This window comes from Schistocerca gregaria, chromosome 7 (genome assembly GCF_023897955.1).
Source record: "Schistocerca gregaria isolate iqSchGreg1 chromosome 7, iqSchGreg1.2, whole genome shotgun sequence".
NCBI lineage: Eukaryota > Metazoa > Arthropoda > Insecta > Orthoptera > Acrididae > Schistocerca > Schistocerca gregaria.
Window position 1 is genome coordinate 574,407,494 of NC_064926.1, and position 23,263 is coordinate 574,430,756.

A 23,263-nucleotide genomic window follows, 5' to 3' on the forward strand; every position below is an offset into this window, starting at 1 on the left:
AAAGTAACGCTCGCGCGGCGGCCGCACGCTAGCAAATGGGGATGCCCCGAGCCAGCGACACCGACGCCTCCCCGCGGCGGCCGCATTAATTATTGACGTCGCAGACAGCGAGCGCCGCCGCAGACAATAGCGGCGTATGGTGATTACTGGCAAGTGGGGCTCATGTCTGGCGCCCCACTTCATCTCCCCCGCCTTTCTTTGCTTTGCGCGCCCTCCGGCGCCGCCGCCGCCGCCCCCGCTGTGCTCCACCCTCTCGTCCTCAGAGCCCTTTTGAAAGCCCTCCTTCGCGCTGCAGCTCGAGGGCCGCGTGCGGCGTAGCGCGGTGGCGCCACGGTCGCTTGCGCTGCCCCGTGGAGCACCCTACTGGCGCCAGCGACTAATGGACCCGCAAAGCCTGCAGAGAGCGCCGGCTGCGCGACCGTGCGCGCGCAGGCATTGCCCTCCAGTGGCGAGCCGAACAGCGGAGCACACGCGACGGCTGCAAGAGGTGCCGACTTGTAATCGACATCGGACCGAGAGGCTCTCACTAACTACAGTGGTGAGACGTGAACGGTACAGGAGAATCATCTGCGTTGGGAAGGGCGTGCGAGTAGCAAGGAGAAGAGCGCCAGTCGAAACTGTACTTCACTAGCTGCGACGTGGTCGCCGATCGAACAGTGATCCAAAAAGTGTAGAATAAATTTATTTCCGTCTATCGTCACAAACTTGTAATTATGCGCTTTAAATGTGTCGAGATACACATGTTTTAAAAAACATGTCCTTACGTAATGGAGCCGTAGTGACATCGTCAAAAGATAAACAGACAATCAGCTCAGCACCGTAACACACAAATGAAATATCGTACTTACTGAAGTCATTTTGTCAACAGCAGACCGCCGTACAGTGACCACAAAATGTTTGTGTCGCGAGCTCGCCAGGTCTCGCTACTGTAGGCGATGTGACAATTCACGCTCGTGCTGGGCGGTGCGAGTAGTGTGAACAAGCGCACAACCGTTTCGGAACGCGGCATCGCCGTAGGCGCACAAACATGTACCGGGGATGGGCTATGATCAGCCAAAATAGTCATATGCGACCTTTCAGAGTACCAATGGGGGCTCACGGAATACCACGATATGACAGCCGGGGTGATGGTATGGGGTGCCATTGCTTTCACGTCTCGGTCACCTCTTGTTCGCATTGACGGCACTTTGAACAGTGGACGTTAAATTTCACATGTTCTGCGAACCGTGTCTCTACCCTTCATTCGATCCTTCCGAAACCCTACATTTCAGCAGGATAATGCACGACCGAATGTTGCAGGTCCTGTACGGGCCTTTCTGGATACAGAAAATGTTCGACTGCTTCCCTGGCCAGCACATTCTGCAGATCTCTCACCAATTGAAAACGTCTGGTCAATGGTGGCCGAGCAACTGGTTCGTCGCAATACGCCAGTCACTATTCTTGATGAACTGTGGTATCGTGTTCAAGCTGCATGGGCAGCTGTACCTGTACGCGCCTCCCAAGCTCTGTTTGACTCAATGGCCAGGCGTATCGAGGCCGTTATTACGGCTAGAGGTGGTTGTTCTGGGTACTGATTTTTCAGAATCTATGCACCCAAATTGCGTGAAAATGTAATCACATGTCAGTTCTAGTATAATTTATTTGTGCAATGAATACCCGTTTATCATGTGCATTTCTTCTTGGTGTAGCACCAATTCACTTAGCTCCAACATAATGCACTCACAACCTACGCAGAACACGATTCTGAGGACGACAGACACTTGGAACGTATTGAGCATTGCACAGGTCCCGTTCGTGGGAAAATGCATTAGCGCAGCTTGCGGTCCTGGCTAGCATCTGCAGTTATGTTCAAGCATGCGTCTCTCACGATGTTCCCGTATTTTTGTCAAACCTCTGTAGGTCCATCATACTCGAGGGAATGGCCTAGGGCAACAGGCAGTCTGTTCTTTATCCTGACAGAGGAAGAGAATTCCGTCGCTAGCATTTGGTCGGCTAGGGGAGGAATATACGTCGATGTGTTTGCTTAATGACGCAGACATCGAGCTGAACTGGAACTGTCAGCCGTGTGAAACGCGATACTTCCCCAGATAGGGGTAATCATTTCACGCCAGCTCACCTCTGGGCAACCTGCTAGTCGGGCGAGTGTTTATCGAGAGCCACAGCGGGAGGAGAGCGGAGGGCGACCGGAAGCTCCCGAGTGCGTCGTCAGCGGGGCGCCCCCGTCTTATCTGGGCGGCGCCCACTAGGCCACACCTACCTGGCCGTGGGCGGCCAGGACCCTCTGCTACTGTGCCGCCCGTCACACGCCGACGTCTCTCTGCCACCCTCCTTCAAATCGGCTGAGCTTTTCTTCTCGGCGTTTTTTCACCCTCTTCCCCATCCTTTACGTATCGTCCTGTCCTGCCAATCTGCCAGCACTCCCTAATCCGATAACGCACTACTACTATTGTTATTTTCTTCGTGTCTTCCCCGCTTCCGTCTCGCTTTTACGCCACGTGCCCGTCTGGTTGTGTTGACAGTCTGCCGTGCACCGTGCGTAAAAAGGAAAAAAAGTAGGTAGGACGTGAAAAAGATGGCGGCTGCGGCGGCGGCGGCGGCGGCGTGCGAGAGCAGAGAGCTGGGACGAGCGCGAGATATGAGGAGCGCCATCGCCCGCTCTGGCAGACGGAGAAACACGCGAAGAATCCGTGGCGGCGGCGGCTGCTTAATTTACTATGGATGCCGCCTCGGCGGCGGGGCGCAACTGCCGAGCTGAATTTTCGATCGACGGGGAGGCGGCGGGAGAAGAACCAGATTGGAATGTTGATTAGGGAGGAGTGAGGGCGCGGCTGCCGGGCTAAAACTTCCTTCAGAGCCCGCGCCTCTGAGTTTTTAATATAAGACCACCTCCTCTCGGCAAGGAGAAAGACGGCGCGCGGAGGAGGGCAAAAAGAAGGGAAAAAACGGAGCGAAAGGCGAGGAGGGTAAAGACGTCTGTCGGCGGAAGGCGACTTAGGACCGAACGCCACTTCCGAGAGGCGCTGCGGCCGTCTGCTGAAGAATCGCTGCGGATTCATTTTCAGAAGATGAAATACGACGACGGGGCGCTACGCCACCCAGCTCGGCGACTTTGAGAATCGCGGAATTTAGACAGCGTATACGTCGCAAGCCGTTTAAACAGGAGGAATGTTTGTGTGTGTATGGGGGGGGGGGGGGGGGTCCTTGTAACAGCGCAAGTTTTTTTGACAGGCCTACTCCGAATTTCTGATAGGGTATACTAGTAGGAGGGCTATTCGGAAAGCAAAGTCCGATTGAGCACCATAGTGAATATCCGTTGAACTTGGCACAGATGTGTTGGGCAAAGTCCCTGGTACACCCGCCGCTCGCGTCACGTCGCTCTATCTAATTATGAGCGCTCTGTGAGTCTGTAAAGGTGCCTAGAACAATAGCCTCCCGCCAAGTATGATGGCCTAGTGAAAGATTTCGCCCGATGTTATGCAGCCCACATAACCGTGATGCGCTTCCTTTTTCACGACCATTGCTGTGGGGGCAGTGGAGATGCTCCTGCAGCGTTTTCTATGGAAAGTGTTGAATGCAGCCCATAATTGACTCCCTCTGAGTTTCGTCTCTGCTCATTTGAACTTCGGCACACCCAACGAGTGCAGAGCAGCGCGGACAATTAGTGGAAAGCAGAGGTAGCTGCATTCTATCACGAGTGTTTCTTTCCGAATAGAAGTCGTATTTCGTACAGAAATCCTTAATAGCGAAAAACAGTTTCGCTTATATTCCCTGTGTTTGCACATGAATGGTACGTTGTTCTTAAATCGTTGCTGCCATTCCAGGAATAGCTTGGATATATTCATCTTTGAAAAGGAACATATTCGTCATGTGCAATATTGTGTCGCCGTCCAGTAAGAAGTAACTATCCAGAGAACACACTCTAGTTGGTCTGTTATAAACAAAACAAAAAGTAACCAAACTTCGTTAGGGTCTGGAATATGCCCCAACGTATCCAAAGGAGGATTCCATTGGTGTACATACCATATTGCCTGAATATGGGTCTGTGCTACTCCAGACGTCTTACGGCACGGTAATGCGCATTCCTGAACTGTATCACAAACGACCAAAATTGTAGCCAAACTGCACGTCCAGTGTATGGGGGGGGGGGGGGGGGTGGGAGGTGCTCTTTATTATGTGCCAACATTACGGACTTAGAATTAAATACAAAATTCGGAGACGGACAATTTTTTTTATTTCACTTGCTCAGTACGATGTCTAGACATCACTAGTCACTGTACGCAAATCAGTATATGTGTGACATACAAGGCGTTACCGGTAGTTGTTTTTCTCTTGTTCTTTCTTCTTTCTTTTTTTTCTCGCTAAAATAAGGCTGCGTGCGTACGGAAAATCAACTACAAAAGTAATCAATCATAGTATCTGAGACAGATAGGCACGCCAAAACACAGATTGTTTACATAATTGTACGAAGCCTGCATGGAAATAGCTGTGTTTAATGTAAGATAATGTCGATGGTTTCTTAAAATATTTAAGCTAAAGCTCAGTAGATTTACACCTGCTCAATAATCACACACCTGTCGTGGAAATTGCAAATTTGTGATAAGGGCTATCGAACCAAATCGCTGAGGTCTTCGGTCATTAGGCTTACGCACTACTTAATTTAACTTCAGCTAGCTTTCGCTAAGCACAAAACACACACACACACACACACACACACACACACACACACACACCTATGCCCAAGAGAGGAAGGAGGAGGTGGAGCTGCGCGAACCATGCAAGGCGCCCTGGATCGCACAGCTACCCCGCCTGGCACACCTGTTATTCTTCGTGTTCGACGGACGTCCGGGTCGCCCACATACGCGTCTCGTATGTAAACAAGTTTGTAGACTGTTGAAAGCTTCAAAAATACGAGTTCTTGGGCGTAGCCGGTAATTGGGAGTTCCTTTCGGTACGTTTACGTTGCCTCAGATAACAGGCAGCGAACACGAGTGTCAAGGCGCGGCTCATTGTCAGCAACTTTCCTCTCGATAATTCATTTCAGCAAACTTGTGCGTTGGTTGCTTTGCGCGTGCCGCTCTTGCAGCGTGCTTTGTTCCCAAGAAGTTCGCTACAATGTCTCTACATTGTTAATGATCACGCACAGAGAGAGAAGTTGCAACGCCAAAGCGACACGAGGACCATACACGATGCGAAGCCGCGGAGACAGCTGTGGGTGTCGTAGACGCGGCTGCTCCAGCTGAACCTGCACTTTATATTCACCTAAGTGGCTTTCCGGCAAGTGTGAAACACAGCTGAGATTGTTGTTAGGAAATGCTTTAATTTGCGCTAGCTTTTACGTTCCAGGAACATCTTCAGTTGACGGGTGTATAGGACTTCACAGAGCGCATCGGTACTTTCGGTTTTTTTTGCCAATGCTCATGATAAAACCTACTGAAACTGTTTTCATAAGTAGCAAAGCACTCTGAGACGTCCTAGATGGCTGTCACTTGAAGGTGTTCCATGAACGTAACCGGTAAAGGAAGTTTTTTTGGCATTAAGAGCTATGGCTGCACAATACAAGAAATTTTTTTATCAGCCTTTAATCTTGTCAAAAATAAAAAATTCTGCTTATCCAAAGAACATACCTCTAGGTCACCGCACACATCCATTTCTGTAGTCAACAGTCCAGCTTAAATTGTGATGATACTGATATTTATATAATACTGGCCATTAAAATTGCTACAGCAAGAAGAAATGCGCATGATAAACGGGTATTCATTGGACAAATATATTATACTAGAATTGACATGTGATTACATTTTCACGCAATTTGGGTGCATAGATCCTGAAAAATCAGTACCCAGAACAACCACCTCTAGCCGTAATAACGGCCTTGGTACGCCTGGCCGTTGAGTCAAACACAGCTTGGAGGCGTGTACAGGTACAGCTGCCCATACAGCTTCAACACGATACCTCAGTTCATCGAGAGTAGTGACTGGCGTATTGTGACGAGCCAGTTGCTCGGCCACCATTCACCAGACGTTTTCAATTGGTGAGAGATCTGGAGAATGTGCTGGCCAGGGAAGCGGTCGAACATTTTCTGTATCCAGAAAGGCCCGTGCAGGACCTGCAACATTCGGTTGTGCATTATCCTGCTGAAATGTAGGGTTTCGGAAGGATCGAATGAAGGGTAGAGCCACGGGTCGTAACACATCTGAAATTTAACGCCCACTGTTCAAAGTGCCGTCAATGCGAACAAGAGGTAACCGAGACGTGTAAGCAATGGCACCCCATACCATCAACCCGACTGATACGCCAGTATGGCGATGACTAATACACGCTTCCGAAGTGCGTTCACCGCGATGTCGCCAAACACGGATGCGACATCATGATGCTGTAAACAGAACCTGGATTCATCCGAAAAAATGACGTTTGACCATTTGTGCACCCAGGTTCGTCGTTGAGTACACCATTCCAGGCGCTCCTGTCTGTGATGCAGCGTCAAGGGTAACCGCAGCCACGGTCTCCAAGATGATAGTCCGTGCTGCTGTAAACGTCGTCGAACTGTTCGTGCAGATAGTTGTCGTCTTGCAAACGTCCAAATCTGTTGACTCAGGGATCGAGACGTGGCTGCACGATCCGTTACAGCCATGCGGATAAGATGCCTGTCATCTCGACTGCTAGTGATACGAGGACGTTGGGATCCAGCACGGCGTTCCGTATTACCGTCCTGAATCCACCAATTCCATATTCTGCTAACAGTCATTGGATCTCGGCCAACGCGAGCAGCAATGTCGCGATACAATAAACCGCAATCGCGATAGGCTACAATCCGCCCTTTATCAAAGTCGGAAACGTGATGGTACGCATTTCTGCTTCTTAGACCTGGCATCACAACAACGTTTCACCAGGCAACGCCGGTCAGCTGCTGTTTGTGTATGAGAAATCGGTTGAAAACTTTCCTCATGTTAGCACGTTGTAGGTGTCTCCACCGGCGCCAACCTTTTGCGAATGCTCTGAAAAGCTAATCATTTGCATATCACAGTATCTTCTTCCTGTGGTCAAATTTCGCACCTGTAGCACGTTATCTTCGTGGTGTAGCAATCTTAATGGCCAGTAGTGCTTTCAGCCTTAGCTAGGAAGTAGGCAGCCTACATTGAGACAGCGTATGCAGCCTTTCGCTCTGATTACACGACCGAGCGAGGTGACGCACTGGTTACCTCGTATTCGGTAGGACAACGGTTCAAACAAGCGTCCGGGCATCCTGGTTTAGGTTTTCTATGATTAGCCTAAATCGCTTCAGGCAAATGCCGGAATGATTGCATTGAAAGGGTACGGCCGACTTCCTTCTCTAATCGAGTGGCACTGATGACCTCGTTGTTTGGTCCCCTCCCCCAGCTCAGGCATCCATCTTGATTACGTGAGGATGAACAATGATGTCCTTCAGCTTGAATGTCGTTCAGCGGATGTAACCACTAAAAAAAAGCATAATTTCCACCCATTGTTTTATGAAGCAACAGAAATATTCGTAAGCAACGATGGCCATAAAATTCCATTTGGAACTGTTCACATTAATATTTGTTGATTGTGGATGGGAGATGGTGAGATCTTATTATGTTCCTTAGTTGGCGATTGCCTTACAAAATGAAAATATGTCAATTCCCCTTTATAGTAATAATAACAATAATAGTTTTTGAATTTATAACATTGGTTGCCAGTACAATGATACGATTTCTACATATGTGGTACATTGTATTTGTGCAACTGTTGACTTTGAAATTAAAATTTCTGTGTGCATTCGAAGTGTGTGAATTATTTTTCGTGGTCCTATATTTCCGCACTAAAGTAATAAACCTGTAGTTAAACTTGCTTTGTATAGCAGAAGCTCTAATCCAAGAACAGGAATTCCCGTATTTTTCGCTCTGACACGATGGGAAGATTGCATCGCCCCAGACGAAAAACGACATTCAGGCTGATTTGTTTGCCTGCCGTGGCACGGACTTAAACAGGGTTAGCTTTGAAAATTTGCCAGTCTGTTAGCGTCTGCCGCAGAACCTGACAATCCACTCTTTTAATATGCCGACTTATTTAGTAATTCCAGTAATTCCTTGCCAGTCATTGTCCGAAACACGCCATTCAGGAAGTTCGCTAATCGTTGAGAACCACATCGGTTGCTGCGCAGGGACTCCCTCCTCCGAGAGATGACGCGATAAACCAGTGATCATAACTATTAAAAGGGCAAGGAGATTTCCTGTACTCGAGAATTTGAAGGAAAAATAGTTATTTGCTTAGATTGATAACTGTCGAGACACGTAATTTCTAGCTGTAAGGTATTGGAGAACAACAGAAGACTCGTTAAATTTTTGAATTGTAATTGAAACGGGTGCTGACACCTTTTCGGCATCGATGTCAGTAGCAGACACATTTCGCGACCGAGCCAGTGTGTGCTTTGTGTGTGTGTTAGCTGTAGTGTGGCACCCCCCTGATTTGTTCTCTTCTGTTTTTCAGCAACAGCGGCCAGACCTCCCCAGACTGCTGGTTCGTAGCCTTCTGTATTGTCTTTCATTACGCATGCGCATGAACTTCGGTGATGGGCGTACCTCAGTTAAATACGTTCATTATTGTGTCGTGCTTTCTTAATTTTATTCCTTGTTTCGCTCAGTTGTTTCTAATTAATTAATAACGGTATCGACGTATTAGACGTCGAAATGCATGCGAAACAATTTAATCTTCTTATTCTGCTTTCTGAAGAATTACTGCTCTGCTGAATTTTACGTTATTGGTGTTCGTAACACACAAGCTTATTCGTCATAGCTTGACAGCTTCTTTTAATTTTTTTAAATAAGCGTAACGTAAGAAGCGACATTATGTATTTTCTGCATTACTCATAATTTTTACAGTAGCGCTGTGTGTGGTCTTGTTTGTGCAGATGCTCTAATGTGTTGCCATTATAGCTTTCGGCTATCTGTTTCAGACTTTTCAGTGCTGCTTTCGTTGTCTCGGCAGGAATTTAGGTACTATGGAGTTTTGTAGGTGGTGGTACGATTTTCTGAACATGAGAAAATATTTCCACAGAATCACGAATCACTTAAAATGCTACTGTAGCACTGGATTGGCCGAAAGCCGACACTTCTCCACCGTCGAGACATGCAGATTCCCCTAAAGCAGTTTCTCCGCCATCGCGAGGTAAGACTGAGAAACATGACAGGGGAAAAAAGTTCGTGCGAAGGAGAACATTCGTGCATTCGATAGCTTTAAGTATGGCTCCCCAGTTTTCTCGTAAATTCCGCTGAGGCTTTCTTTCTTGTTTGCTCTTATCCACTGTGCTATGAAAGACAATAAACCGAAGGAAAATCACTCCACGGCTAGTTAGTATATACATTCTCCTCGTTTAAACGCGAACATTTTAGGTCAGACGCAACTGGGAATGTCATGATCATAAATTGCAGCACACAAATAGATGCAGCCTGTCACTTCCATTGATATTTCCAATAAGCGTTTCGTAGAATTTAATTATTCAAAAATTAACAAGGCAAGCGAACAATACAGCCAGAGATAAATGTATGTCGTCGTAATTTATATGAATCCGCCCCATATTGAGAAACGCTTACTGGAAAGATAAGTAGATGTGGCCTGTTACAGTTATTTGTGTATTACAACCAACATCCTCCCTTCCATAGTTCTCGGTACGTCAGAAGACGGAATGAGTAACGACCGCGGATCCATAGCAAAAAGAGCCTACCACCATCGTACGCGATACACAACCCGAGAGTGCAGTGGAAAATTAAACTTTTCTGAACTGCTGAGACTATTGTATGCGTCCTAGTATCGGGTGCTCGTTTAGATTCTCAGCTTATCGCCACTCAGCGATTCAGAACAAACCTTACCGGGCACTATTCAGGTTAAGCTTAGAATGGTAACGTAATATGTAGGCTGAATGAGCAGGGAGTGCGCCGAGTTTTGCGTGCTGATGAAACCCACACATATCAAGAAGTAATGCTTGTACTGAGAATGGTACAAATTCAATTTTAGTCTCATAGCGTTTTCAGTTGGAAAAAGCCGTTATGTCGTGTTGAAGGAACCAAACTAAGTTTCACCGATAATTCAAACCTAAGTTACAACGGGCAGACTGACACATCCGCCCTGCTAATCTGAATGCTAATGTCTTACCTTCGCCGTATTCAAAAATGTTCAAATGTGTGTGATATCTTTTGGGACTCAACTGCTGAGGTCATCAGTCCCTAAGCTTACCCACTACTTAACCTAAATTAGGACAAACACACACACCCATGCCCGAGGGAGGACTCGAACCTCCGCCGGGACCAGCCGCACAGTCCATGACTGCAGCGCCTTAGACCGATCGGCTAACCCTGCGCATCGCCGTATTAATTGTGTCAATAGTGTTGGCGCTGTACTAGCTGAAATAGCCTAGTTGTTGGCGAAGAGAACAAAAATGTTAAAAATTCAACTATACTTAATTCCAGGAAGTGATAGGAAATAGGAGAAACTAATGTACTTTCCGGAAAGTGTCAGAGACCATATTACCTCCTCCTACGCATGACTCTCTAAACGACAGCAGAGTAAAAATCCGAGAAATTAGAGGTAATACAGGAATTTACCGAGAATCGTTCTTCCCACGCTCCATTCGCGTGTGGAGCAGGGAAGGGGGGAGAAGTTTGCGCTGGTAGAAGTACCCTCAGGTAGCATGCCGAGTTCTGATGTAGAAGTATGGAAAGTGAGCGGAAATATTAGACTTAATGGAACGGTTGTGCTAGTGTTCAACGCATGCAAGACGCTAGAGCGATAAGTTCTAAAGTATGTTAATAGTGTTTGGAGAACTCCTCATGTAGTCACAACGGCAGTATTCTAATGAATTCAGAGACCCACTGCTGGTATCCTATATAGGCTGTACAAAACTAAAGTTGTGATGCTCGGTCAATTGGAATGGGGAATTTGTAGAACAATCGGGAAACTCAGTTGAATTAGTTTAGAGAATCAGTTCTGGAAGGAGAGGCTTTAGACAGCGCCCCAGCGACAGCCGTCTACTCAGCACAGGAATCGTGAAGAGGCGGTTAGCGCGAACGAAATAGGATAGAAAAACATTGAGATTGGTACGAAGTACCAAAGAGAGAACCGAGCCGTACTCAGTGCAATTTTGAGGTGGAAGAGTAAAATAGTCTTTCCTATTGTCAACAACATGTAGCACAAGTGAATGGCAAAAGTGTTTCCAAACAAGATTCGCAGTGTTCCCCGTCGACACGTGATACGTCACACAGATATTTTCAGTGGAATACGGATACAAAGGAGGGCAAGAAAACAAACGAAATGGATTTACTCTGGCAGGAGTCACCAGGGACCGTGTGTCCCTTCTACCTAAATGTCCCTTCTACCTAAATATTCGGAACATATTCCTGAACACCCTCTGAAGTGTTGTCAGAGTTCCGGTTTATCCTCTATACGTAGTTCATGTACTGCCATGTGTTGTCCAAATCTCACGTACAGTAAAATTTTAAATAAGCCAGGCTTTGGCATAAACGAAAAGCAAAAGAAGAAAACGGTAATACCTAATCAGGAACTGCTCCGGGAGACGACCCTAGAGTATACTGCTGTCCGAGAGGAGTAGTTATTATTATTATTTGAACAAACACAGTCACGTAAGACTGGAAAAGTTGCGTTTGCCTGTTTCGCAAGTGCGTGTTCTAGTGTTGGCGTTTGCTGGGGCTAACATTGCAGGTGCGACGAATATAGATGATGCTATGCACATAAATGTTACAGTGGACAACTCTGGTTTGAGTGTTCAAAAGTATCGGACTAGACAGGCGCGGTATGGTGCTGTTGGACAGCATTCAAAGCTAGAACTTGGACAGGACCAGCTGTTTTCGCCAAACTCTGTATTTAGCGGATGTCAGACAGACACGTTTTTTTCTGTCTCGGTACTCCTACATTGTGGCAAGTGACGTTGGAATGCTGCTAGGCAAGTCATTTACCACCAAGCATAATGACACTAAGTTCTGATAGTGACTGTAGTAACTTTCACGGACAGACAGATATCCTGATAGTGTAAGGTGGTACCAGGCAGCGACTTTTCTTAAACTAACAGCCTTCCATCCTACTACCGTAGTCAACTGAGCTAATAACGCACAAAAAAATTAAACTTTAGTGGTGGTGGTGGTGGTGGTGTAGTTTTATGCACTTTGATATAAAGATTGCACGAGATTAGCGTTCCATGCTACCACAGGATGGTATGGCTAAGAAATCGAAGGCACAGCAGACTCGCAGTGCTGTGTAACTAAATAAATAAAAATATGACGTAGCGAAGTGGTGGTCATATGTAAAGGTTTATCATGGGGAGTCACTTCGATGTAATTCGGAAGGTGAAAGGTCCAGTAAAGCGTAGATGGCTAGGTTCACCTTGAGGCCGCCTCTTTAGTTTCATACTTCCGCTTCGCCATGGTGTGATGTTTGTTTTTGAGTCTTTATAGGTAAATACTAATCTGATATCATAGTAGTGACTGGCGCACTCTGCCCCCAAGCCAACTCGTAGTATCAATTCAGTACCTGAAGAAACCATGATCTCGCACCTGAGTCGCATTTTAATCTGAGCGCGTTAGACTTCATCCAGATTGAAGTTTTGCGTCGTTTTTCTAAATGACTTAAGGGAGATTGTTTCTTCAGAAAGAACACAACTGATTTCTTTCCACATGCAACTCAAACTTGCGCTTCATCTCTAATAACTTCACCGTCGACGGGACGTTAAATTACAGTTTCCGTGCCTCGGCTTCAAACCCCGTATCGGGTATTCTGATTCATTTCGTGTCTCGGTCGTCCTGTAAATAATTTCGTACGAGCAAATAATTTTGCACGAGCTGTGGTGCGATCCGTCCCTTTTCCTTTCTTAACATCGTCAGATCGGTTCCCTTGTCGAAGAAACTACTTTTCATAAACTGATGGCGCTTACATTTATCTTTGTTACTCAAAACTGCAGCAGAGCATTGTCATGTTGGAATATCCGTCGGTTTCTTAAACAAAAGGTTTTAATACAATAACTAATACTTTTAATTATTTACCTTCGTGACCTTTGTCTGTAGTGCATCATAAAGTAGTTTTCATGTCTTGGTAACTATACTGGACAACGAAGATTTGGAAGGCTGTGGCAAATTCTAAGTCTCCGGCGGTGTTACCCATTACGAAAAATCTGCGAGCAGCTGTAACACGTTTCTCTGCAGAAAAGCTCTTCTCCATAACTGCCTCAGTCTAGCTAATGTTGTCTTTGACGATGTCCGGCAATTTATCATCTTAAATATTTCGATATTCGGTAATTGTGTTGCAGCTCGTTAATGACAGAAGTATGATTGTGACGGTAATTGTACTCCTTAGCCGAGTTCCACGTTTCCCTTTCTATTTTCATAACTACTGCTGTAGTGCCGATAACAATAAGTGTTCGATCCGTTTTCGCACGGAACACGGCTGCAGGTAATATACTCGCCACGCACGATTTTCAGAACTGACGGAACTCCACATGCCACGCTTTCGCACGAGGATAGGAACGTGACCCCGTAACTTCACTGCACACACCTGCGTGGCGAGGCGCGCGCAGATGCGTCCCCCTCAGTCGCGCAATTAAAACGGCACGTGCGAGGCCCGTTGTTGTGCCTTGAGCCCGCGCGACCGGCCGGCGGGCATGAAGCTGTAAGGCAACGTAACGTGGCGGCCGCAGGCCGGCTGCACAATGGCGCATTCAATTGCGACTATCGCGACGACACGCTGCCTTTCTGCATAACCGGATTCCCCGGATAGCGCGATAAAGCGGCTACCGCGCGAGACGACTGTATCTGCCCGGCTGCGCGCTGCCTCCTCCACAGTACCCCACCTCCAAGACCCCGAATGGTTAAGGACAAAAATGAACCGGTCAGTGACTAGGGAAGCATCGTAAGCTGTAAAGTATTGCCTGGACCTCTCCTAGCTGCCATGCAAGTGCGATATTTCAAGTTTTCTCAAACCAGGAAAAATGGCACCGTTACTGCCGCTGCAACATGTATTTGCAGGGATTGGATAAAAAAGTGGGGAGACCGCGAGAAATGGGTGCTTCAACATAAATGCAGCTGCCAGCCGAGCCTGCGTGTTGCGCTGTTGTATTCGACGACGAACGGCACCTGTTCAGTGTCCTCAATACGTTGCAAGTGGCCGTCGTGTTGAGAACAGCGTTCCGTGTAGTTGTGAGGGCATTATGTCAGACCTAAGTGAATTCGGACGTAGGCAAATTTTAGGTGCACGAATGGTGGTTGCTTACGTAACCAAGGTAATAGACGTGTTTGGTGTTTACAGAGGTACCCGCAGTCAGGGGGGGGGGGGGGCGGAGGCGCGATGATTCAAATCCATGCCTGGCTATCTTGATTTATGTTTCCGTGATTTCCCTAAATCCATCCAGGCAAACGCCGAGACGCTTACTCTGTAAAGGTACTGCCGTTTTCATTCCCTAGTCCAATATTTGCTCCTTCTGTAATGACTCGTTGTCGACGGGATGTTAAATACTAATCTCCTCGAGAGGCGCCGAATCAAAGGTTTACACCGCATACAGGATAAATGGACAAACATCATCTGCTTAAAAAAAAGGGAGGAAGTTTGGATTTAACGTCCCATCGATATCGAAATCATTAGAGGCGGAGCACAAGCTCGGATTTCATAAAGAATGGGGAAGGAAATCGGCTGTGCCCTTTCAGAGTAACCGTCCCGGCATTTGCCTGGAGCGATTTAGGGTAATCACGGATCATCGGACGAAAGTGCACGCTGAGTCATCGTGATAGATAAGAACTGTGATGAAAAAACAAGAGGACATCTGCGAAAGTCACTGCAGAACTTAATGTCGCACTCGCCGAGCCTGTCAGCACCAAAACCCTACAAACGGAGATCCGTGAGTAGGGAAATCCAAGGCGAGCTATAATTTAAAAACTACTCATTAAAAACTACTCATCAGTGATGCAAGGGCCCGTGGCACGAAAACGTGATTCCGAAGCCATAAAATTATGGTGCAATGGAAAAAGGGATTTGATCGGATTAGTCTGTTGCACATCATTCCAATTTTTGACTGAGTTCACGTCTGAAGAGTGAGGTTGTGCGGTGATTTGCGCAGCCATATCGTAGTATTCCATGCGCTCCGCCGGGACTGAGTGGCCGTGCGGTTCTAGGCGCTACAGTCTGGAACCGAGCGACCGCTACGGTCGCAGGTTCGAATCCTGCCTCGGGCATGGATGTGTGTGCTGTCCTTAGGTTAGTTAGGTTTAATTAGTTCTAAGTTCGAGGCGACTGATAACCTCAGAAGTTAAGTCGCATAGTGCTCAGAGCCATTTGAACCATTTTGAGCCATGCGCTCCATGGTTACTCTGCAAGCTGACATTACTGCCAGGGATCATGTGAACGTTTTGGTTGACCAGGTCCAACCCCTGGTAACATTTGTGTTCGCCAGTGGCCATGCTGAGTTCCAAAACCATAGGGGCCCCGTTCAAACAACTGCCGTCGTCCAGGACTACATCTGCAAGCGTGAGGAGGAGGAGGAATTGTTGCATCTTCCCTGACCACAGCAACCGACAAACTCTACCGTTTGTGATCTGCTTCGGAGAGAAGGGCGCGTGATCACCAGTCACATCCATCATCGTTACTTCTAGCTGTACTATTTTGCAGGGCGAATGGCATAAGATTCTCTTGAAAGCTATAAAGTTGGGAACGAAACCGAAGACTATTGGAGGGAAAAGTAAACAGAAACTAGATATTTTTGCAGCTACATGGAGGCGTTTAGTACAAATATAAAACTCAGATTTTCTTGCGGACAGGTGGAGCGGGCAGCTTTCCTTCCCTTGTGTGCCCTGACAGAGCTGCATTAGTATGTTCGGCACGGCTACTCGTTGGCCATAAGAGAATTCCTGCTAGTGACGTTCTCCTCCGGTGATAGCCTACTTTCGCTGAACATACAAACCGGATTCCTAAAGACAGACTTTGGCCGCCTCAAACACGTTCCACAAGTGGAACAGGTTCCGTCGTACAGAATCCCAAATTTGATAGGTTGAATCAGACAAAGAAGTGTTCAGTAGATGTACTGCAGACCAGTGTATTTAGCGCGCGCTCCAACGAAACGTAACAGGCATCCGGAATGAGTTTAATTAGTGGTGTGCACCTCTCCAGGATACGTGCTGTTACTGTCAGCTGGGTATATAACAGGCCAAAGTGGAACAGTAAATTCGCTGTATTTTGGCGCTTTAATTGGTCAGCGCCCATACTGCTGCCGTTGCGGGAATTCCCAAGACGAAGCGTCTGCAGCAGTGTCGAGAATAGGTGTAAAAAATATGTGTAAATGGGGTAGAGAACTATACTCCGCCCAGATTTAACTGTCTTGATAGAACATACGTCTGACGCTTGTGCTCGTTTGCTGTGGCGCTTCTGTATTTGATACCCACATCCGACGACATTCTGAGAGTAGGTGGTCAGTAAATGTATCCCATCGATTGTCTGATCCCAACAGGAAATAAATGTCTCACAAAAAAACTTTGGACACTATTTTGTGCATCACATACCTCATCTGGGGGGGGGGGGGGGGGATGAGAAGTGTAGTTAGAGGACATTAAACAAGACCAACTGCTGCAACGCCTCATCACTGACATACCGTGAAGCTCAGCATTGCCTTTAATACTGCCAATGGATACGATGGTACAAAACGACTTTGTTGGCAAAGTGATTTTCCATTTTTCTTCGACGTTTGATGCGGACTATTTTACAATCCATACTGCGAAATATGGTTTGCCATCAATTACTTCAAAAATAAGATGCTTTGGGAATTCCTTATTCAACGCGCATGCACTTAGTCACTTCTGCTGAATGAGCGCGTGCCAGCAAAATATTATTTACGCTTCTTTATATCCGTTTACGGAAGCCAGAAGCTATCACATGAGTGCGAAATATAACAAAGCTCGCGATGTTGTTAGCGAGAAGACTGAAGATTATTGGGATCCTCGTGAAGAGTTGAAGATTACATTACATTAAAATAAAACACACTTCGACGTAGCGTGTTACGCTTCTCGTGGACGGCTGTGGAGGGCTGTGTCAGGTAGCCTTAAACACAGACAGTGAAACAGTAATTTCCTGCACGCTCTATAAACCCATTGTCCCGTTAGAGTAACAGAAAAACCAATTTGATTGGGCAAACGTAATTTCCATTGGATGGGCACTCGCACGTGCAACAAGCAAAAGCGAAGCGAGTTTTTCACTGCGCGCACCAGTTTACAGTTATAACGAATAAAGTGCAAATATGCACGGCTATTAAGCACACCGGGGGTTTTAGCGCTCTTTACAAATCGGCCCATTTGGCCGTCGGAAGCGAGCGGTGTGAAAATTGCATCAAAAGTTCAGAAATAAATGCATACTAGCTACAATAGAAATCACTGAAAATATGATGACAGCGCACTTCCTGTCTATAGCATATGAAATAACAGCACTCGACGCACATATCAAAGAAAATATTGTTCTGTATAATCTTTGTGAAGGATAATGAGAGTGAACATTCGTGGATTACACAATGATATGTGATTGCTTATCATAATAAACTCCTGCATTACATTTTGATCCGTCTTCATGTATCAGTTTCGAAATTTCTTTCCGGAACTTTGTTGTGCTTAAAGCATTATTATAAACCTAAGGTAAATGTTCCTATTACCCGCTAGCATACCGAAAGAAACAGTCAAATATTGAGCTAGTCAGGGCATCTAAAAGCAAAGAAAATTTCAGTAATACATAGCGTACGTGCTGTTACTTGTGCGTACACACAGTCAACCTACGTATAATTAGGTACGATGATGTACTGTACAGGTACCTAATATTTTCTCCTAACCGAAGCGACGAACAGAAAAGCTTCAGCTTATGCTTTTCGAAAAGTGCGTTGCGGAGTATAATAATGAAAAAAAAAACACACACACACACACACACACACACACACACACACACACACACGGACGACTGGAATCCGGCATATGACCAGTATTTCCCACTCTTAAATTTCTTTTTGAAAAGTGCGCCACTTCTTGCTGGGCTGTGCTCGGACAGTACATCAGCCGTTTTCAGTGTAGTAACACGCGTAGCAAAATTGCGCCAAAGGAAAATCCCGACCATACCATTTGCATCATTCACTTTCATTTTAAGTTTGATGCATGTTTCCAATGAAACTGTCCTCGCACTACGCAGTGTTCTACAAACTGGTTTCATCTGAACCTGTCTCGTAATGAGCATCCTCTCATTTACCTGTACATTGTAGGCGCGGCTATTGGATTGGTAATACACAAAAACTTCCTGGCACACATGCCTTTGTCTTATTGTATTACTTCCGCATAGTGACTCCATCTTCAGATACTGTTTTTCTTACTAAGCTAATTTGCTTAGATACTGAGGAAGTCGAGAAGGCCGAAGAGTGCACTCACGTGTGTGAACACGAGCGCCTTACGGCCGGTCGACTGATGTGGTGAAGTTGTGTCCACAGGTCTCTGTGCTCTCGTGCTGGCGTCGCGGGCTGCAGTCCCGCTTCGGGTGTGTATTTCGGCTGTAATCAAACCTCTAGTGTGTCGTCGCATGTCGGTACAGCGAGGAAAACAGGTACCACGTGTATAGATGTGCAATGAGATGCGTGACATCAACTAGCCTATCCACACACAATAAGACGTCGCTACATAGAAAGCAAAGGCTTGGTTATATGCTCTCTGGCCAAAGGAAACATTTAAGCTGAATAAAAACTGAAAGTGCAGATATTACAGGACGAAGATGGTAGAGTTATGTATTCCTAGTTACATGCTTGTCACATTTTCCTCGTGGTTCTGTTCCTTGATTGTTGAGTTTCATGGACCCCATTTTTTCGAGATATAATATGTATCCTTGACTGGACTATACTTTCTCCTGAATTACGAAGTTATCAGTGATATATACACGAATGGAGAAATCAGAGTCCAGCTAGAGAAGTCGAACGTCGAGGTAGGCTGTTCTTCAAATAATAGTGAGATGGGCTTTTAGGCTACCCCCCACTCGCCCTCCTTCCATTCCCTTCTTATTCGATCTGCACTCAGAAGAAGCTGTAAGGAAAAGCAAAAGCGAATTTGGAAAGAGAGAAGTAGTAAAATCTCCATTATATTCCAATGACATTGTGCCCTGCCAAAGGGATGGGAAAATGCGATCGGCAAAAAGACATCGATATTTTAGTTCTGAATAATCGACATTTTTCCGTACTTATTTCGTCTCGGTCTTAACAGGTGTTTCTTTCTTTTTAGTATAACGGAGTAATAAACCAAAAAGCCAATTGGCTATAGCAGCGTACTATAATTTTTCCTTTATAGGTGAAACTTTTTTGAAAAGGAGAAATTTTTATTCATAAAATTTGCATTACTTTGAAGTATTGTACTATAATAGAAAATTTGAAAAGTGACCAGTACTATTTCAATAACCATGCTGACAGAAAGAGCAGGAAACACATGACGTAACAACCGACACGACATTGCTGAGTCAATAACTTGGCTGTTGCCGTGTGTCGTGGCTTAAGGTGCGTCCGGAAGTGCAGTGTGCAACACTGCACCCCACATTGCCGGTACTTTATTCACTTAGTCCGTAACCAGATTTGGAGAAATCCGAAAGATTGGCCAGTAGTTCCGCCTGTTCCACAAAGAAGCCGTGTGTGTGTGTGTGTGGGGGGGGGGGGGGGGGGGTTCCTGAAGGCATGTCGAGGGAGGTAGCAGGCACCCAACGAGAGGTGTTTCGGGAAGCAGTAACCTGGAACGTGGTACGCAATTAACAAGTGAAAATTGAAATGTGTTTATTTCAGTGGTTTACTCGATATTGGCTGTACCCGGCCACGCTTTACTTTGGCGCAGTCTGATTAGATGGAAACAGAAAAAAGAGAAAGCACACGTTTCTAAGATGTAGCCTATGGGAATTGGAGATATATCCTAATGTTCTCCTCTCTCCCTCCCTCCCTCCCACCCTCCGCGCCGGCCTCGGTGGTCTCGCGGTTCTAGGCGCGCAGTCCGGAACCGTGCGATGCTACGGTCGCACGTTCGAATCATGCCTCGGGCATGGATGTGTGTGATGTCCTTAGGTTAGTTAGGTTTAAGTAGTTCTAAGTTCTAGGGGACTAATGACCACAGCAGTTGAGTCCCATAGTGCTCAGAGCCATTTGAACCATTCCTCCCTTCCTCCACCACGTCTGCTTTTCCTATATCCGTTCACCTCCCGTCTATCTCGTGTGTGTGTGTGTGTGTGTGTGTGTGTGTGTGTGTGTGTGTGTGTGTGTGTGTGTGTGTGTGTGTGTAAATGTTCTTCCTGTGTTAAGGACGCTCTCCGTATTTGTCTGGATGTCTTCAGCCGAGTCAAATCGCTTCCATTTCGGTGAAAATTTCAGTTTAAGGAATAGTTAGAAGTCAGCAGGGGCCCAATCAGGGGAATATGGCGGTTGTGGAAGCACATGAATTTTGAATTTGGTCAAAATTCAACGATGGAGGCGTTTTTTTCCGCACCTTTTCGCACAAACGCTCAAGGACACATTTGTAGTATTCCTCGTTAATGGTCTGTCCTCCAAGGGTAAATTCATGATGCACAATACCGGTAGAATTGAAAAAAGTCACCAACATTGTTCTCACCTTAGACCGACTTTGTAGTGCTTTTTTCGGTCGTGGTGAACCTGGAGTTCTCCAGTGCGAAGTCTGCACTTTGGTTTCAGGATCGAATCCATACATCCACGATTCTTCACCTGTAATCACCCTATTTAAGAAATCGGAATCATTTTTAGTCCGATTGATCAGTTCTTGGCACAAATGGTTCAAATGGCTCTGAGCACTATGAGACTTAACTTCTGAGGTCATCAGTCCCGTAGGACATAGAACTTCTTAAACCTAACTAACCTAAGGACATCACCCACATCCATGCCCGAGACAGGATTCGAACCCGCGACCGTAGCAGCCGCGTGGTTCTGGCACGCCTGAAGTCGATATTGTCTTTGGTCACTTGAGAGGACTTTTGGACGAATTTTGCAGACACTCTACACATGTTCAGATCTCCAGTTAAAATTGACTGAACTGCATAGAAACTTAAATTCATCGGCCATCTCCCTAATTCTAAGTCTTCGATCAGGGAGTACTAAGTCGCGAACTTTCAAAACATTTTCACTCGTTTTTGAAGTGAAGGACAGCCGGACCTTGGTTAAGCTTCAAATGATTCACGGTCGTTTTTAAATCTGTTGAACCAGACAAAAAAATCTGACTGGCTCATACAATTATCTCCAAAAGCTGTTTTTTAGTAGTTCGTCTCAGAAGCTGATTTCTCGGTTTTAAAACAAAATTTCACACAAACTCGTTGCTCCGTTTTTACGTCCATTTTTACGCAGACAGAATCCAGCAACAAGCTCTAACAGAACTGCACTCAACCAGCTGCCACGACCAACTGAGTAAAGGAAACGCAGTTTCCTGTCACAGGGCGTTTACGGACAAGGCAATGACTCACTCCCCACGGTCCGTGTACCCGCCCGGCAGCCGGTAAGCAGTAGCGGATCCATTCTCAAAGCTTTCCTATCACACCTCGTATTAGAATTCAAAATTGAGCCAAAATTTCAAAGCAATCGATTAATAATGTCAGAGATACACGATTTTGAACAATACAACATTTTCTACACCACTGGCCATTAAAATTGCTACATCACGAAGATTTTCTACAGACGTGAAACTTAACCGACGATCCCAACGGCCTCGTATCACCAGCTGTCGAGATGACAGGCATCTTATCCGCATGGCTGTAACGGATCGTGCAGCGTCGTCTCGATCCCTAAGTCAACAGATGGGGACGTTTGCAAGACGACAACCATCTGGACGAACAGCTCGACGTTTTTGCAGCAGCGTGGCTGCGGTTACCCCTGACGCTGCATCACAGACAGGAGCGCCCGCGATGGTGTACTCGACGACGAACCTGGGTGCACAAATGGCCAAACGTAATTTTTTCGGATGAATCCAGGTTCTGTTTACAGCATCATGATGGTCGCATCCGTGTTTGGCGAGATCGCGGTGAACGCACTTCGGAAGAGTATATTAGTCATCGCCATACTGGCGTATCAGTCGGGTTGATGGTACGGGGTGCACTGCTTACACGTCTCTGTCATCTCTTGTTTGCATTGACGGCACTTTGAACAGTGGACGTTAAATTTCAGATGTGTTACGACCCGTGGCTCTACCCTTCATTCGATCCCTCCGAAACCCTACATTTCAGCAGGATAATGCACGACAAAATGTTGCTGGTCCTGTACGAGCCTTTCTGGATACAGAAATGTTCGACTGCTGCCCTGGCCAGCAGATTATCCAGATCTCTCACCAATTGAAAACGCCTGGTCAATGTTGGCCGAGCAACTGGCTCGTCACAATACGCCAGTCACTACTCTCGATGAACTGTGGTATCGTGTTGAAGCTGCACGGGCAGCTGTACCTGTACACGCCATCCGAGCTGTGTTTGACTCAATGCCCAGGCGTATGGAGGCCGTTATTACTGACTTTTCAGGATCTATGCACCCAAATTGCGTGAAAATGTAATCACGTGTCAGTTCTAGTATAATATATTTGTCCAATGAATACACGTTTATCATTTCTTCTCGGTGTAGCAGTCTTAATGGCCTGTAGTGTTTCTCGTTTATGCAGATTTCCCTTCCTGAAATGCTTAACAGTGTCGACTGCTGCCGTTCTTGCGAGTGGTGCTCGCTCCGGCGCCACGTACGGTAAAGTTTTCGCTGAGGCTCCCGAGGAATGCAGAGGCGGGCAGGCACGAAAACGTTACCGCACGTGGCGCCGAGTGGGTACCAGCGACGTGAGCCGGCAGCAGCAGCAGTGCCGGAGGTGGCGGGGCAGTGAGAGGGCGCGCGCCGTGTTGCAGCAGCAGATGCACGCCCAGCAGCTGCCGCACGCCGGCCACGCGCCGCCACTGCCCATGATGCCGCACCCCGGGCCGCCCAACGCCGCCGCCGCCTCGCTGCTCGGCCTATCCGGCGCGCTGGCCGCGCCGCCCGGACACCCGCTCGCCATGCTGGGCGCCGCCAAGCCAGACCTGCACCGCGACGACAAGCCGGCGCCCGGTAGGTACCTGCCCGCCTCTGCTGTGCTCTGCCACTCTGCCCCTTACTCTAGGGGGGAACAACAGCATGCCGTCCCTTGGCGGCTAAAAACAAACCTTGACCACGACTAGTTGTGTTGTGGCTTGGGGCCTGTCAACGCGTGTTACTTTGCCATCTCTC

General features: G+C 46.8%; 1 protein-coding gene across 9 annotated transcripts in view; it reads left to right on the forward strand.

The window, feature by feature from the left end:
• The window catches only part of LOC126281226 (transducin-like enhancer protein 4), a 455,583-nt gene that overhangs the window by 276,880 nt on the left and 155,440 nt on the right, over positions 1–23,263 (forward strand). For 3 of the 9 annotated variants that reach the window (XM_049979984.1, XM_049979983.1, XM_049979991.1), the window contains 2 exons: positions 8,488–8,517; positions 22,906–23,104. In XM_049979984.1, the coding sequence (XP_049835941.1) occupies positions 8,488–8,517; positions 22,906–23,104 (229 nt within the window). The remainder of the gene's footprint in view (positions 1–8,487; positions 8,518–22,905; positions 23,105–23,263) is intronic. The other 6 variants (XM_049979986.1, XM_049979988.1, XM_049979992.1 and 3 more) reach the window with 3 other exon arrangements.